The sequence below is a fragment of the Girardinichthys multiradiatus genome, chromosome 7, assembly GCF_021462225.1.
Source record: "Girardinichthys multiradiatus isolate DD_20200921_A chromosome 7, DD_fGirMul_XY1, whole genome shotgun sequence".
NCBI lineage: Eukaryota > Metazoa > Chordata > Actinopteri > Cyprinodontiformes > Goodeidae > Girardinichthys > Girardinichthys multiradiatus.
Window position 1 is genome coordinate 13,713,206 of NC_061800.1, and position 18,587 is coordinate 13,731,792.

The 18,587-nt window shown below is 41.5% G+C and overlaps 1 protein-coding gene across 1 annotated transcript; it reads right to left on the reverse strand.

Moving 5' to 3' along the window:
• Positions 1 to 2,492: 2,492 nt before the first annotated feature.
• lonrf2 (LON peptidase N-terminal domain and ring finger 2) lies at positions 2,493 to 17,123 on the reverse strand. The gene is made up of 12 exons (XM_047370049.1): positions 15,576 to 17,123; positions 9,556 to 9,674; positions 8,762 to 8,884; positions 8,459 to 8,614; positions 7,852 to 8,077; positions 7,040 to 7,139; positions 6,787 to 6,901; positions 6,316 to 6,437; positions 5,646 to 5,832; positions 5,403 to 5,537; positions 4,961 to 5,110; positions 2,493 to 4,544 (listed from the first exon to the last, which is right to left on the reverse strand). Exons 1-12 carry the CDS (start codon positions 16,306 to 16,308, stop codon positions 4,386 to 4,388), a joined length of 2,325 nt encoding a protein of 774 aa, XP_047226005.1. The 5' UTR covers positions 16,309 to 17,123; the 3' UTR covers positions 2,493 to 4,385.
• Between the last annotated feature and the right edge of the window lie 1,464 nt (positions 17,124 to 18,587).

An 18,587-nucleotide genomic window follows, 5' to 3' on the forward strand; every position in this document is an offset into this window, starting at 1 on the left:
AATGCATTCTGTCACCTCTAAGTTTTTCTTCTGACAGTTGTATGGCTAAGCATAGCAGAACCCCAACTCGCAGTGCTTTACAAGTGGTCGCAATTACACGTGGCGTAGGAGCCATTCCTATAAATAACTGGAAACATAATGCAAAATACGTTATTTTGTAACCTGAGTTGTTTTCTGTGAATTTTAGCTGTTACCTTTTATAAGAAGATAAGCAACTGGAATTGTATGTTATTTAAGCTTACTACGTGGTGCATTTTAATAGGCCACTAAATAGCTAATATAAAGGCATGAAAACCATTAGTAGATAGGAGTAGGGATAGCAGGAGTCTGGCACACAGAGAGTAACACAGTCTTTTGTCCTGAATCTGTATGTTTTGTATTTGCCTTCTTTGAGTTCATTAAAGCCACAAACGTAACTGCTGGATTAAAGATTTTTATTGGAAGAAATGTGTTGCGTGCAAAAGAGTTTAAATGGGCTAGACTAGTGAGACCTTGCTGCACGTATCTGTAGTCTTAACCATTTATAGACTATCATCTTAAAATCACCCCAAACCACAACACAGCCAAGGCGGTGCATGTAAATCACTAATGTAATCACTAACTATTAGAAGCACTTTGCCGCCATCTAGCATGCCAAATATAGCTTGTTTGCATACTATATAACTAAACGTGGTTCTTTTGTATGTTATATTCAAGTCAACAACCTCTACTTAATCTAAAATTAGTTTGAAAGCAAAAACACAAACAATTGATTTTTTAACATAAAATAGGAAATAAGGGGTTATTAGATGGATTGTGAGTCAGAAGTTCAAACTCCGGCTTCCTTCCACAGTCCAAATACCTGCATTGGTCTCTTTACATTGTCCTTAGGTATGAGTGTGGGTGTGTGTGTGTGTGTGTGTGTGTGTGCGTGCCTGGCTGTTTTTCCTGTGTGTCTCTGTTGGTCTGTGATAGCCTGGTGACCTGTCCAGGGTTCACCCTCCCTCTAATACAAAGACTCCCGGAGATAGGCACCAACCCACCAACATACTCCGGGCGTGTTTTGATTGTTGGAACCTGTCCTATCCTAATTTACATCTTGCCTAGGACCTTTTTTACAGATAAAGAATGAAATAAAATCAAGTAAAATAAATCACTTTTATTCATGTTATCCTGTGCCGTCTAATCATCTCAACATGCTAATATTCATTGCAAAAGTTGAACCCACGAGACAGTGGGCCACTATGAAAATCTGAGAGCCTTCTGGGCTGCATACACTCTGATCTGATATTTACTCGCTTAAACACCAGTTTAGACACTTTAGATATGGCTGTCAAGAATTGCTGTGGCCCTTGGGAGACGGCCAGTCAGATTGTTGGAGTGACATGTGGCCCCACCCTTGTTAAGATCTGGCCAAAACAGCTGAAAACAAACACTCAACCATCAAAGTTTCACTGCTGTTAATAAAATCCCAAAACATCAATTTACTTTCCTGGAATCTTCCAAGCACTAAAATGTTAATCCACCCCCTTTTTAACAAAATTAGACAGAATGACAAAACAGACAGGATTTAATGGACTTTTTTATTTGCAATAAAAAAATAGGTTCAAGACCTCCCTTTACAAATATACCAGGGAATCGCAGCAGTCTGTGAAAACTGCAGGAGTCTCAATAGTGAAATAATGCATTCATATGCTCACTAATAATGCAATTATCTTGGCTGTCCTATGAACTGGATCAGCTTTAGAATATGCCACTGTTGAGCTACTGCAGTTTGTAAGAAATTCCAGTTTAGGAACAAAATATTGATCTTCTCCCTACTGCTTGTTCTCTACTTAAACCCACACTGGAATTTTCCTGTAAACGAGTTCAGTAAGTTAAGTTTTTATTATTCGAAACACAAGCATTTTGATTAGTTAAGACCTTATTGCTCACGAGTCAGGAACCCTCCTCTTGTTTCTATTTTCCTTGCAAAGTAAATATGTTAGTGCTAATTTCTTAGTAGTGGAAGATCTTCAGACTGTTGGCACAAACCCCAATAGTATTTCCTGCTTGCAAATAAAACTGGGGCCAGCTCATGAATGTTACTTTAAAAAGACCACATGGTACCATTTATTCAAAATGTCATTTAACTAAATCCTCCCTGCAGGATGTTGGGATTGGCTAAATCCAGACAAATTTAACTTGACCCATTATTGCATGTAGAGGCTTTTTTTTTTTTTTTCCAGCAATTGATATTTTGCCAGCAAAATCAGTTAAACTGAAGGCGCTGACATGTTTTCTTTTTCCCTGTATTTTTGGTTAAAATTGCAGTAGCTTTAATTTAGACTGAATATTTATGCTTTTTTTTTTCACCATTAATGCTCAGGTTCTTTATTTTATTAAATTGCACAAATGGGGGAAAAAAAAAAAAAAATCAGAATTGTCTTTTGTTTCTTCAAATTAAATAAATAATAGATGCATTTCGGGCAAACGTAAACTAAAATAAAACTTTTTAAAGGTATGAATGGGGCTATGTGTGACAAGATTTTTATTAAAAAGCTGTAGAAACAAACAAACACCAGTAAAGGAAAAATAAACAATGCAAATATAAAACTATTTAAAGAAAGAAAACCAAAAAACATCAGTCTTCAAGGCTACTGAAATATGAATACAACTTATTGTTTGTAAGGAAACCCCACAGCGTGGGAATTGCATTATTATTGTGTGCATGTTAAAACAGGACAGTGAAAGAGACGATGAAATTGTTCCTTGAATAAAACATTAAAAAGGCCTCCAAATTACATTGATATACATATAAATCACCCAAATTATACACATTCACATACAGCTACGGCATAGTAGAGAGAAACAGAGGAGTATGCTTACAACCTCTAAAACTACATGTGTTTTGTCCCAGAGATATGCTACAATAGGACACAATGTTTCAGATCAGCAACATCTGGATGGTTTTCTATCAGTCTCTTCCTCACTGCAACTAGAGTTTGTGCAGGTAATGCTAATTCCTAATGTGTCCAAACTAGGAACAAACACTTGTTTGCACACTGTAGTCTGTGGTTTATACTTTAACATGAGCTGAATGAAAATGTCGCCCGAAAAACCGTCATGACTGGAGATGCACCAAGAAATGGTCTGGTGATTGGAATCGGAAAGATCATCTTTATTAGTCCTGGCAGACAACCGGCTGGTTAGAAACTCAAAAATCGATTCTTTTTCCAAACCGTGAGTGCACCATACCGAAGCCCTACCTGTTCAGGTAGCGCCATCGCTGACACTCTTTGTTGTGGACGCTGTTATTGAGGAAAGAAGTCTCTCAAAGTTAGCCATTTTCTGGATCAATAAGGTTTTCAAAAAATACAGTCGGAGATGTCAGAAGCTTTTCAAAATTGAACAAAATTTTCTAGAACATATTGAGACTTCCCCTTGGTTCATTCAGCCTGCGAGAGAGTAGGACTTTCAGGACGTACCAGGAAGGCTGAACAGAGATCAGGAAAGCTGTTTTATCCTCGAGAGCTTTTGACCTTTGTCACAAAACTTGCTGGATTTGGAAATGTTGGCAGCATTTTGGAAAGCTCATTCAAGATAAGGTTCTACATTCTCTAGAATATACACACAGAGAATAATTAAAGAAACCAGAATCTGTAAAATACGTATCATAAGCTTTACCAAAACTTGAGATTGGCCACAAAATCTGGATCGGTGCATCTCCAGTGGTGAAAGTTGGGATTTTCTTTCAGACAGTCTGAGGTACATACCAGCCAATAGGCCTGTTTTGGCTCAGTCAGGAATACTTAAAGTAAGACGCAGTTACTAGCTCTCCTACAAGGTAATTAATTAAATATATTTTATAAAGGCAGTAAGGCAGGGGATGGGTGGGGGCAGACATCCAGTACATTCATTATATGTTGTCATCATGCAAAAGCTTCTGTTTTTGCACATTGTTTTGTGCAGATTTCTGTTCCACTTCTCGTAAATACTGATTAGTGTGTGCAGAATATAGTTGTTCATTCTGAAGCAGCTTTGCTCTTGATGTTTCTGTAAGCACAGGTTTTTGTTCCTTCATAGTTAAAAAGTCCAGCACATCCCTACAAAGTCATACGGAAAATCTGTGTGTTTTCATTTACATAAAGTGAATCCCAGCAGTGAGAAGCTACTCAGTCAGAGGTGGGTGCTTGGACAGGAGTGCCGTCACTCTGACAGCCCGACCAACCTGATGCCATCAGCAGAAAGATGTGCTCTGAAGGGCTACATGCCACAGGAATGAGTTCATGAACATCTCAGAGTGAACTGACACAGGACTAAAGGAGTAAACGAGTATAAATTAGTGAATGACTCAGACAGCATGAACAGATCAGACTTCTGAACTGCATAGACGTCTGAGCAGGTCAAAAGGTGGCCAGGTCGAATCACCGTGGCCTCTTTCGAGTGACAAAGATGAGGACCCTTCGAATGGCGATGAGGCGGTCCTTGAGGGAGGTCATGGATAGGATGGTGAGCTGGGCTCGATTCTCCAGTGGAAGGACAGCGAGCAGCCACCAGCACCAGGCTGGACCTTCAGGACTGGCCTGCAGGGGAACAAAAAGAATCATATGTACCATTAAATGTCTGAATTCTCAAGAAGCGTAAAAATGTATGGGCATAAGTAATGTCCTCCTTGCTGTAAACTTGTCAGTTTAGGTGCATGGCAACATCTTGGTTGGTTTGCAGTTGTGCCACATAGTGCCGTGTGATTTGCACTTGTTTACTTGTAATCTAAAATGTCCCACAATGCTTAGGGGAAGTTTGTGTTGAAACAGCAGCTATTGCTAATTTGAAACTATATAGTGATAGTTACTGAAATCATTCAATATGTCGAACGAGCATGAATAATTTACAAGACATTTTATAAACCTGTGATATCTTGTGAGTGTGTCTCATCTCTACCAGAGGATTTGTATGACTGGGATCTTAAAAACAACGTATAAAGAGAAGATTTTCCAACCTGTGGGTCTGGATCTTTGCTGGGAAGATGGCCAAAGTGGCTGAGTATCTGATTCTTCATGTTGTCCTTCAGTGATCTGAACCAGTTGTTGGCCTGCTCATACACAGAGTCATGCAGCTTCAGGACCTCCGCCAGCTCCTCCCCTTCAACCTGATTATCAAGAGAGATTTTATTTTGAGGATTATAACAACAGAAGAAACATTACTTGGACAATTACTGATTGAAAAACTTGCACGTTAGGTAAATGTACTTATTTAAATATATACTAATCTACACATCACCTGAAGAGACTTATTAGATTGTTTAGATTTATTTTCTATACTTCTAAAAAGCGAAGAAAACCCTGCTTTATGTGAGATTTAAGTATTGAGATCAAAACTATTCTAGAAATTATCCAAATGTCCTCAGACAGCAGATTCCCACAGCCATGCTCTCAGCTCACCTTCCCGTCCTCCAGGTACTCTATCTTGCAAGTGTTGTAGCCGTCTCTCTGTCCATGGCTAAGGACCTTGAACCGTGAAACACCGATGGTATCGACCACGGAACGGCCATCGGGAAAGAACTTTACATCTCGCACCTGCAAAATAATTTACAGCGTAAACCTATCACGTCTGCTTTGGGTGAAATACGATGAGATGAGCTGCAAAGGAATAAAACCAGTAAGATGAATTTTCTGTGCTCTCACCTGCAGCATGCAGCCGTAGTCAGCAAAGCCTTTGAGCTCGTCTGCTATGCACATGCCAAACTGTTTGGTACCCGTCTCCATGCAGCGGCGAATCATGAGGCGGTAGCGTGGCTCAAATACGTGAAGTGGGCAAGGGATGGTGGGGAAGGCCATTGTGCACACGAAGATGGGCACTTCCTGGTTCAAACTACAAAACACAGAGGGAAGAGGTTAATATTCCATTTGTAAGGGTTCCAGGGGTTTTAAAATGCTTAAAAACAGCCCATTTGACAAACTGAAAATCATAAGGAGTTGTAGAAAAGCAACACTATGTCATTTAAAAATATACAGTTAAACCACAATGAAATTCCAGTTGAAAACTTTTAGGTAGCTCAATTACCTTGTATAAACAAACAAAAAAGGCATCTAGTTTCTACTATTCTTTTTCCCATCATTCGTGTAAGAAAGTATACCGTTTACCAAGTGGAAATTCAGTGACTTTGTTTATAATGACACAAGAAATAGCATGTATGTGCTGTGGATGCCAGACACACAATGTTTGGATCAACACACAGATTTCATCAGAAAGATCAGCATTGAACTGTTCTCTCGCCAAAGCATGGTTCTCAAATTGAAGACATACATTGAACCTCGAATGCTTTAATATGTTTGGGATTTGTGTAAAACTAACTTTGACAGCTCCTTCATTTCCTCTTCATGGATTTTCTTCCGCTCTGCCAGTTCGTCTCCAAGGTAACGCTGCAGGACCGCCTCCATCAGAAAGGTCTTATTGTAACCTCTGGTAGCAAGATACTGTAACAAAATACAGAAAGCATGCTATTCCATTAATACCAAGACCACTATTTTAGACTGCATTTGCTTCTCTAACAAGACTACAATAAAGTTTTATTGAAAAAGAAATTCAAGTCTTTTCCAGAGTTCCGAATGCTTTACATTAATTTGAAAATACAAACTGCTGAGATTCGCTATAACTTTATGGCAGATGTTTGTACAGCAGGTTGGATTTAAATATAATATTTATTGAGTGAGTGAGTGAATGAAAGAAAGACAGGATTGCATAGAGCCATTGCTTGAACACCAACTCATATTGATAAATGATGTTTTCTGTTTATCCATTTCCAGTATAGGTATGGGTGCGTACCTCAGATAGATTCTCCTTGCACAGAGGGCAGTTAGGGTTGTGGTCCAAACAGCGTTCCAGACATCTGAGGCAGAAGGTGTGACCACAGGGAGTAGCCACAGGCTCATAGAACAATCTGAAGGAAAATGCTGGTTACTTTTAATCAAATATCGTCCCCCACCCTTACACAAGTGAAGCTACAGAATATTTGCATCTCATTGTTGTATAAGTTGAATTTGCAGTAGGTGCTGAAACATAACCTGTGTGTATTCACCTCATGCAGAGGGAGCACTCCAGGTCTCCACTGTCCAGTAAATGAGCAGGAACCACTCTCCCTTCACGACCTGAAGCCATCTGAACTGTGTTCACATCATCTGAATAACAAAGAATCATTACGTCCCCTGGTGTTTTAGCAGACTGTAGAACAGGACATGTGCAGCAGCATTTGACAGCATTGTATCGGTTAAGTACAAGACCCTATAGCGTGTTTTCTCCACTTTGTCTGCATTTATATTATAAGTTTAACAGCTGGATCCAACAAAACTAAACACGTTACTGTACATTAAAAAGTTGCAAAATAAAACCGTTCATCTAAAAATTCAACAAGTGCAGTAAGAAGCCACAAGAGGAGCCTCCTACATTATCTATGTTGGTTTTTTTTTTGTTTTACTTAGCAGTTAGCATTAGTTCTTTCACAAATTAATACGAGTTAGCAAAGCTAACTTTTTGGTTAGCTTTGTCCACCACTGCTTTTCTGCCTCTAAAGAAATTTAAAAGATGTAAGCGAAGCTTTTGTTTTAAACCCAGATTTAACATTTTAAATAAAAGGCTTTCCATGTAATGAAACTGTTAGCAGGAAGTGCGTCTTGCTCATGGCTTAAAAGGTAAAAGCAAACATTTTGCATCAGGTCACAACGGGACAAACCAACACCTGGTAAAGACTGTTCAGTTACATCTCATACTGATAGGATGGCAGACTGGCTGCTCAGGAACACTACCCGAGGTAACATATTCAGTCTCTGTCTCATTACTAGTGCATATTCAATCTAATTAACTAAGAATACTTGATAAAACTGATTCTCCTACCAGGTCTGGAATGTTTGGATGGTGGGTTGAAAGGTGATGAAGCCCCATCGCTGCTGTGCTTCCTCTTAAGCCCACCATGGGGCGCTGGCAATGAAGCTAAAACCTCAGTCAGACTTTTGGAGCTGCCTTCCCCTGCAACCTGGTCTGATTTAGCAGGAGACATGGGACAGAGCTCGGAAGATGATCCGCCCACAGGAGTGCTCTTTGCTACGCTGAACTCTGAGTCCTGCAAATAGCAGAATGAGAAGCTGCTGAGCGTGTTTGAGTGGATTATTACAAGGAGGGTTGTCTTTACAGCACGTGGCATTAATCATACTGAAAAACAAACCAAAACATAAATGTACAAAATCTTAAAATAAGCTGCAGCTGTAATTAAAAGGCATGGGTGTTTTGAAACAGTGATCTTCAGCACAAACGGTAAGGCAACAGTTCCTGGAGTAGCCTGACTATTAGTTCTTTTTATCTCAGTGTCTAAATTAGCACACAGATAAGTGTCTCACATCTGACTTAGACTGATGTCTCCAGAACAGATTAGAAAATAGGTCAATTCTATGCCGTACTCTTTAACCTGTGATGGTGGACGCTGTGTGTGTTTGTGTGCATTAACCTGTGAGGAGCAGCCTGGTTTCTGTGTCAGCGGCCTCAGGGTCTGCAGCAAGGCGGGGGGTTTGATCAGACGATTAGCAAACCCTCCCTGGAGGGGATGAAGAGGCGTGGACATGTCCTCATTCTCGAACACGGAGGAAAACACCTCACTAAGCACCTGAAACATGTAACAAACCAAAGCAACTTGATTCATCTCATCCTGCAGAGATGGATAAGATGAGGCAAACAGTGATTAGTTAACTGGTCTCTACTTTGCTTGGGGTCAATAACTGATGACATTAATGTCTATCAACATTTGTCCTACCTTCTGAGCTTCCAGCTTCACTTTGGTCCAGTCCGGATTCAGCGCCAAACACAGGAAGTACTCTTGCAGGGCCTCATCGTTTCGGTCAGCTTTACTCAGTGCTGTGGCTTTCAGACAGTGAGCCTGGAATAAACAAGAAAAATGAAGTAACTGCAACGCTGCATTCCCACCACCTTCTCTAAAAATGCCCATTAGCAACCAGCTGTATGTCTTTTATCCCAACAAATATTAACTAACACCACTGCTTTCATGTGTTCTGTAAAAGTTTGCCACAATCAATCCAAAAATTTATGTGTGGAGTTTTGAACTTTGGGTTCTTCTCCAGTGTTACTGAGGTTGCCGACAACGGATGTATTTATCTGCCAAGAATCTAAAAACGAGATCAACCAATGAGGTGGACTACAACTCATGTCGTGATGTCACAAGATAAAAGATCGTCAGCTAAAAGTGAATAAAACAATGTAAAAATCCCTTTGTTTTTTTCATAAATCCTAATCTTTTATTGAAAGGAATAAATAGGAAATCAAAGTCAGAAAACACAAACTTCTTGCCAAACTCAAATGTCATTTTCCATTCTTATGCAGACCTGGAAAATGACAACATTAAATTCCCTACTATTCCAGAATTTTCATAATGCTACAGGGACCCTGCTTTTCTGAGCATTGCTATTAGAAGAAGTAAACCTGAAAGTATTTATAACATCGCTACTGAAAAAAATGTATTTTTCTGCTTTGATATCTCATCTGCCACTAACTGGTGGTGTCGTCTACATCAGTTACAAAAGGGAGACTCACCTTTGTCCAGAGAGGTTTTAACCTGCAGAGACTGTTGGCATCCTGCACAGCCTGGCTGAAGTTCCTCATCTCCATGTGCAGCTCAGCACGTTGACATAGTAAGCTGCCTGAAGAGGGCACTGTAGACACAGAGACACACCACAGAGCCAGGTCAGACAGTCCTCTGTGGGATAAACCTTTTTTCTAGATCAGACAAGTGAGGCAGTAACGCAACAAAGTGGAACGTCACCAGCTTGAGACATTTTGTACTGAACATTATAACTTCTGTGTCAAACTACATAACATTTGGCCTCATTCAAATGAAATACCTGCAGAGTACAAGAAAATAACTGGGTTATGTGACAAACCAACTGAGATGCTGCAAGTAATCAACTAGATCCACAACGGATCAGGCATAATAATACGTAGCTGATCAACTACATATTATGTAGGACGAAACACAGCTAAATTAAACTGGGACCTAACTAATAAAACAAACATGTAGGGCCAGTTTCAACAAACAAAACACATTCTTGTGCTTTCAACAAGACTAAATCTGTGCTCAGACACACACACACTCTTGTTTTGCTATATGCAGTGAGGACCGTGTGTTGACTCCCATTGACTTCCATTGATTTTCAGTCATTTTCAACCCTTTCTATGCCCTAGCCCTGACAATAACCCTAAACCTAACCATTACCAGTGCATGCCTAAACCTAACCTTAACCTAAACTCAATTCACATCTTAGTCCTAAACCTAACCGTTAACAAAATAGGTCGTGAGGACCAGCAAAATGTCCTCACTTTGGTACAAACGGTCCTCAATTTGATGGTGAAATCGGGAAAATGGTTCTCACTGTGATGCCAAGACAGGAACACACACACACACACACACACACACACGACTGACAGGTGCTTCTAAAACCTAAACAGCTGGTGAACAACTAGCTCGACCTTTAGTGACTCCGCTCAATGAGGTTGTGTGCACAGACAGAAGAATTCACGTGTCCCAAATACAAGGCGGCACACATATTTTGGACCAATAAATAATCTCTGAAGGATACTTGCTGATTGCTCTTCCACTTGTTGACATTACTGTATACAATTGAAGCCAGATTTCTACATATCAGTGTAGATAAAAAAAAAAGACATCTAGCCATGACTCCTCTGACGTGACATTGAACTTTTCCCATTTTAGGTCTGTAAGGATTACCAAAATTATTTTTATTTGATAAATGCCAAATGAATGGAGGACCATTTAAGTGAACTCTTTACTATTTTCTCCAAAGTCAGAAGTTCACATACTTCTCAGTATTAGTTTAATTTAATTGTCTTTTAAAATGTGTGACTTGGGTCACATATTTAGGTATCCTTCCACACGCTTCTCACAATAGTTTGCTGGAATTTCGACCCATTCCTCCTGCCAGAACTTGTGTGACTGAGTCAGGTTTGTTTGGGACTGAGATCAGAGCTTTTCTGATGGCCTCTCCTAAACATTGACTTTGTTGTCCCTAATTGGTCATTTTATAACCAATTTACTGGTGTGCCTAGCTTTTAGCTTCCTGTCTGATGTCTCAAGATGTTGCTTCAATATTTCCTCATCATGTTCTTTCCTCATGAAACCATCCATTACGTTAGGTGCACCAGTCCCTCCTGCAGCAAAACCCCTATAACACCATGTTGCCACCTCTGTACTGTACAGTAGTTATGATGTTCTCACACTTTGATTTTAGTTACATTAGACTTCAGGACATGTCTCCAACGAATTAGGGCCTTTGCCACAGAGTTCATTCATCAGCTGTAATCTGCATTGTTCGTTGCTTTTGGAGTAATGGCTTCCTCATCTAAGTGACCTTTCAGCCCATGTTGGACTCCTTTCATTGTGGGTAAGGACATTTGGTAAAAGACAGAAAACAGAATTGAAGACATCTAAACTGCACTAATCTTTTGATAAAAATCTGACTTACAGGAAACTCTTCAATACACCCTTTTGTTCCTATCCACTGACTGCAAACAATATAAATAAACTTATAATGCTAATGTTCTTCCTCCTTACAAGTAAATACGAAATTATATAACCAGTAAAATTATGAAAAAGTGATAATATGTTGCTTTTTCAATATCTTAGCCTAGCGTAGAGCTGTTTTGCTACCTCACAAATAATAGGAAGTATAGAACAAGCATCAATAGCCTATAAAGAGAGCTTGGGTAAGATGTGAGTTTATATTAATGACACTGTTTTACTCGTGCTATATCAGACAGCAGAAGGTCTCCTGCTGTATGTAACGGGGAAACATAGGCTTGTAGTGACAACACTGAAAGCACACCTTCCTTCTGTCGCCCAAAAGAGACAGAAGGCATGAATCAATATTGATACGGAGAAGAAAATGTCTACATCATCACCGTCAGGATGCTCAATTAGCTGCAATTTTAAGCTTCAACTGATCACTTTCTAACAGCCAAGGCTAACATAAGATGGCGGACATCAGAGATGGGCAGTAATGCCACGGATCACGGACTCTAGCGTAACCTAGACAAACAGTCAAGAGCCACTCAGTGTAGAATATATAGTATTACAATTATGACCTGTTTAGTGTTAGCTTATATTATCAGATGGCACATTACATGCATAGACTAAAGTACAGTTGAAACATACGGTGGTGGAGTAAAGTTCGTGGGTAGGGGAAAAAGAAAAAAAAAAAGCATACATTACCCTGCTGACATGCAAGTTCATTTTATGCTGCTCGTTAGACCGTAGATATGTTCTCCTTGTATGATAATCTTAGATAAATGTACAGCGGTTTAACATTATTTACTCAAAATCCATGTGCTTTTTTTTTTTTAAGGACAAATAAAGAAAACTGCTTAGATTCTTGCACTGGTCTGACTGGAAAACAACATGTCCTGCAACAAAACCACAGATTGTAAACATAACAGCGGCCGCACCGTCCACTCAGGTAGATTGTTTTAACCAACACACACAGATGACAATGCGATAACAACAGCACCGACAGAAGGGACTACACTTCTGAAAACAAATCCCACATTGCCATAAAGTCTTTCTATGAACGCTAACCAAAGGAGTTTTTTCCAAGTGATAAATCCTTATCTGTGTCTCAGAGTAAATAACATTATAACTTCCTTCTTCGGGAGGAAGTCTCTTTCCTGTTTGCACTAAGGTCCCTTTCCATGGACAAAATTATAATAGAACTTATGTTACCCAGAGTCAAGACAAAATCCCAAGCGTTTTTATATCATAGCAATGTTTGGAATAAAATTACACCATCATTATCAGAGCGCTGAAGTCTTAGACTACAAACAGCTGACTCACTGGAGCAGGGACAGGTCAGGCATTATTCAGAGAAGGGCAGGAAAAGCATGACAATGAAAAGATAATCAATCTGCAACTTGTCCTACTTGTGTTACTCTAAAGAGTAGAAAGGCAAAAAAGTATGAAATCCAGCACTATAGGATCTTTTACAAAAATACTACCACTAAGTTTAGCAGGTGTTTATTCTGTATTTTAGCTGACGTTACTGTATCTGAATCAAAATAACGAGAAATTAATGTCATACAAAACATTCTAACTGTAAAAATTACTCATACTCGTCGTCTTTCGCTTATCCGGGACCGGGTCATGGGGGCAGCAGACTCAGCAGACGCCCAGACGTCCCTCTCCCCAGACACCTCCTCCAGCTCCTCCGGGGGGAGCACAAGGCGTTCCCAGGCCAGCTGAGAGACATAGTCCCTCCAGCATGTCCTGGGCCGTCCCTTGGGCCTCCTCCCGGTGGGACGTGCCTGGAACACTTCCCGAGGAAGGCGTCCAGGAGGCATTCGGTATAGATGCCCGAGCCACCTCAACTGGTTCCTCTCGATGTGGAGAAGCAGCGGCTCTACTCCGAGCCCCTCCCGGATGGCCGAGCTCCTCACCCTATCTCTAAGGGAGTGCCCAGCCACCCTACGGAGGAAGCTCATTTCAGCCGCTTGTATCCAGGATCTCGTTCTTTCGGTCATGACCCAAAGTTCATGGCCATAGGTGAGGGTAGGAACGTAGACCGACCGGTAAATTGAGAGCTTTGCTGTTCGGCTCAGTTCTCTCTTCGCCACAACGGACCGGCACAGTGCCCCCATTACTGTGGCAGCCGCACCGATCCGTCTGTCAATCTCCCGCTCCATTTTTCCCTCACTCGTGAACAAGACCCCGAGATACTTAAACTCCTCCACTTGAGGCAGGAACTCCCCTCCAACCTGAAGAGGACAAGCCACCCTTTTCCGGTCAAGTACCATGGCCTCGGACTTAGAGGGGCTGATCTTCATCCCAGCCGCTTCACACTCGGCTGCGAACCGCCCCAGTGCATGCTGTAGGTCTTGGCTAGAGGAGGCCAGCAGGACCACGTCATCTGCAAAAAGAAGAGACAAAATCCTCTGGTCCCCAAACCAGACCCCCTCCGGGCCTTGGCTGCATCTAGAAATCCTGTCCATAAAAGTTATGAACAGGACCGGTGACAAAGGGCAGCCCTGCCGGAGTCCAACATGCACCGGGAACAGATCCGACTTAGTGCCGGCAATGCAGACCAAACTCCTGCTCCGCTCGTACAGGGACCGGATGGCCCCTAATAAAGGGCCCCCGATTCCATACTCCCGGAGCACCCCCCACAGGACATCACGATGGACACAGTCGAATGCTTTCTCCAGGTCTACAAACACATGTGGACCGGTTGGGCAAACTCCCATGAACCCTCGAGCACCCTGTAGAGGGTATAGAGCTGGTCCAGTGTTCCACGGCTGGGACGAAAACCACACTGCTCCTCCTGAAGCCGAGGTTCGACTATCGGCCGGACTCTCCTCTCCAATACCCTGGCGTAGGCCTTACCAGGGAGGCTGAGGAGTGTGATCCCCCTGTAGTTGGAACACACCCTCCGGGGACCACCACCCCAGTCTGCCAGTCCAGAGGCACTGTCCCCGACCGCCACGCAATGTTGAAGAGGCGTGTCAACCATGACAGCCCAACAACATCCAGAGATTTGAGGTACTCAGGGCGGATCTCATCCACCCCCGAAGCCCTGCCACCGTGGAGCTTTTTACCACCTCGGTGACTTCAGACAGTAGAAATTAATGTCAGATTATTGTTTTTGCTGCAGTAGAAATAATTACCGTTTTACTGGCACACGTTAGGTACGATCTGCATTTTTATTTATGACACTGTTCCACTCATGCTACATCAGACGCCAGAAGGCCTCCTGCTGTCTGTATTGGGAAAACAGAAGCTGGCATTGACAACACTGTGAAAGCACTCCATCCTTCTGTCACCCAGAGGTCCTCAAAACGCAGAAGGCATGAATCAATGTTGATACAGAGAGGAAAATATCTACAGTGGCTGCCAACCAAATGCTGGAAGACGGTCATTTTGCCAGATGGGGGGTTTAGCTCAGCTTCCTCTGACTATCCAAATTGTGCAATGTGAGCCTCACCCAGGCCTGTGGTTACTGAGGCGTGCTGGCACTCTTTATATAATAAGAGAACATTCTGCATTTTGGCTCAGCAGCTATACAAATAAGGCTGACTGAAATGACAACAAAGCTAAAAATGAAGCCTATAAAAACACAAATTTGTTAACTACGTTATTTAAATCAAAAGGTCCAGCATCTATAGATTGTGAAAGCTACTTTCTAGCAGTTATCCAACAGCCTGTGAAACATTCCTACTAAAAGAGACCAGTGAGTTTGATGCTTATTCCCTCTCAGAACCAAAAGGAAGTCATGTATGGTATTAGGCAAATAAAACGTGACATGATGATGCATTGGGGAACCGCCACAGTACTCTGAAGTAAAAATAGAAAATAGGATATGAATGAGGCCCTGACAAGCATTATGAGACGCGTGCTACTTAGGTAACGAAGGACAGTGCGTCACATAACGAAGCAGCACAAGGGCGCCAACTATCGTTGACACGAGGAAGTTGCATTGATAAAGTAGGTCACTACATCTTTATTTATAACATATATAAAAAGTGTACATGTAAGATTTTTGTTACCCACTTACCTAGATCTACTGCTGCATTGTACCTTTCCAAAGCATCCACCAGGTTCTGTTTACTCCACAAAACTTCCCCCTCGATCCACATTTTCCTGGCTTTGCTCTCAGTTTCAAACAGTTTATCCAACAGGCCACTGATAACAACGTTAACTCTCCAGTCGCTTTTGCTCAGCTGCTGTTTACAGTTTATACAATCTTTGACAGAGTCGTTTTCTATGCATCGCTTACAGAAAGTGTGCCCGCACTCCAACGTTGCGGGCTCATGTAGCAGACATCTGCAGATGCGACAGGAAAACAAGTCCGGGGTTTCATCTTCTTCACACTCCCCGTCATTCTGAATCCCACCCTGTCCGCTGCTGCTGCTTTTATTATGCCCGTTTGAGGTAACAGGTAGACCCAGCTCTTTCCCACGAAGCGTCCGGGCGATGGTTTCCACCAGAACGGGCAGCTCCTCCGGGCGCAGCTTGCCCAGGTTGGCCGCTATGCAGTACGCTTCCAGCGCTTCTGATATCCGCCCGGCGCGGGCGAGAGAGTCGCCCTTCCTCAAGCACAAGCCCCGATCCGGCTGTTGGAGGTCTGCGAGCTGGGAGCTGTAGATCTCTACGGCCAGGTTAAAGTCACCAGCCCGACTAGCCTCCTCGGCCACCTCCAACATTTCGGGGCAGAGCCCCGCAGCTCCAGGATTGGAGAGCGGATGGAGGAGCTGGTCGCCCTGGTGAGGCAGAACTCCTGTCTCCATCTTCTCTTCACAGTGATTCAAATAATAATAATAATAATAACACACTTAATGTCGGTCTGACGAAAGCAGACAAAGTTCTCTTCCATTATAAATCATCATGGTACCTAAATGTTCGTGACAGTCATTTAAAAGTTTTGATCTTAAAACAGACCACCGCTTGGATCGACCCCTAGTTATGGCCATTGGATCAAGGTTAGGGCTTTTCCCAATCTATATGAAATAAAAACATTAAAAAAAAACCCAATAATAAATTATATATGGGCTAGGGTGTCACGGAAAATGAGTTCTTCAACCACTCTATATTATTAACACACCACTATCCTCTAAAATAAAGGAGACGGTCTACAAACTAAAACGTACTTTGATGAGACATTAAACTGATTCAGAGGTGTTTTGTTACACCGAGACTAGATCCTTAAAGCTTAACTGAAGAGAAAAGCTCATCTACCACTCGGTCAAGCGCACAAACTAATTGACAGCAAGTTATAAACTCATGTCCGACGATTAGATTACCTGAAAAATCTGTTTGAATTAAAAAAACATTAGCTACAGGTCTACGAGCTTGTTGTGTTTATATAAAACAGCTTAAGAGCTCTAGCTAACGTAGATTAGCTAACACCGACTGCTCCTTTACTGCTCCCCAAACTCCACAAACAAACTCTTTCGGACAAAATATTCCCAGATTCTTATCCGTTAAGGACTCCGATTATCATCGCTCCCACCGAAAACCGAGAAAAACACGAGTTAAAACAAAGCATCCACCGGAGAGAAACTTCGTCTCTGCTCGTCTCTGCTTGCTAACTGTCTTCAGCAGCTAAAGCTTCTTTGGATTTCATATAGAATTCGCCAGAGCAGACGCAGGACACCACGTGACGCGCGAGAAGAGTTTCTATTGGCTCGTTATGTGGCTCACTTATATAACTTAATAATATTGTATAACCTCTGGTAGACAGCAATGGCCAGCTTTGGGGTTTGGCTGAATAAGTTCACAGTTATTTGTTGTAGAGAGGTTCCACGCGTGATCTTACAGCGTGATACTTCTGTGTAAACCAGGAGAATTTGTGGTGTTTGGGTTGGGTCCCACAGTTTTTTCCTGAATGTTCTGTTTGTTTGACTGATTCATTGTTTTATGTAATGTTTTATATAAGCACTGTGTCAGTTCTCCTTCTGTTTTGAAAAAGCTGAAGAGATAAAAAAATTTGATCAAAACCCAGAAAAATTTCAGACCCACAGAATGCCGACTGTGTTACCAAATAGCTGTGACCATGTATGGAAGACAAAAAGTGCCACAATTTAATAGATGTCATTAAAATTAGTATTTATTAAGGAGATAATATAAATCAAATAAATATATATACATTAAATAAATAAATTCTTAAACAATAATTTATTGTCCATCAACTTATGAAATACATAATTTTATTATTTTACAATCCTTTCCACACTGTGAATATTAAGTTATTTTCCTTGCCTAAGTTAATATTACCCATCACAGTTAGTGGACAGAGCTAACACTTCTATCATACAAGGCGATTGATCTGCTTTTGCAGTTTTGGGCCTAAAATATATTTTTCAGTCCACTATACTGCCTGCTAAGCCTGTGTGAAATTTTTGTCACGGTAGGGTTTGCTAGGACTCCCTGCAGACATCCACATACAGCTGATTTTTGTGACTGCTCTGGCTGTGTGCATCAGCAGCCACAGCAACACTCCAAGTCAAAGCACGGCGCTAAACTTACAGCAGTTAAAAAAAACAATGGGACAGACCATGAGCTGAAGAAGAAAAATAACAATAAAGCTTGCTTTTTAGTATCACAGTCAGGAAAAACGTTCCTTAGTCTGGGTCAGTAGGCTACTCAATCTTGGGGTAGACTGCTGACTTAATTGAAGTTGCTAAGGAAGCTGGTTGTTCACAGAGTGCTGTATCCAAGCACATTGATAGAAGGTTGAGTGGAAGAAAAAAGTCTGGTAGGAAAAAAGTGCAAAAGTAGCAGGGATAACAACAGCCTTGAGAGGACTGTCAGGCAAAATCTTTTCAAGAATTTGGGGGAGCTTCACAAGACGTGGACTGAGGCTGAAATCAGTGAATCAAGAGCCACTGTGCACAGACGAATCACCGAGTTACAAATGACAAATTCCTCATGTCAAGCCACTCCTGAACCAGAGACTGGACTGTTGCTCTGTGGTCCTAAGTCCTCTTTTCAGATTAAAATAAAGTTTGCATTTCATTTAGAAATAAAGCTACCAGTGCCACTGTGTTTTGTTTTTTTTAGATATTTT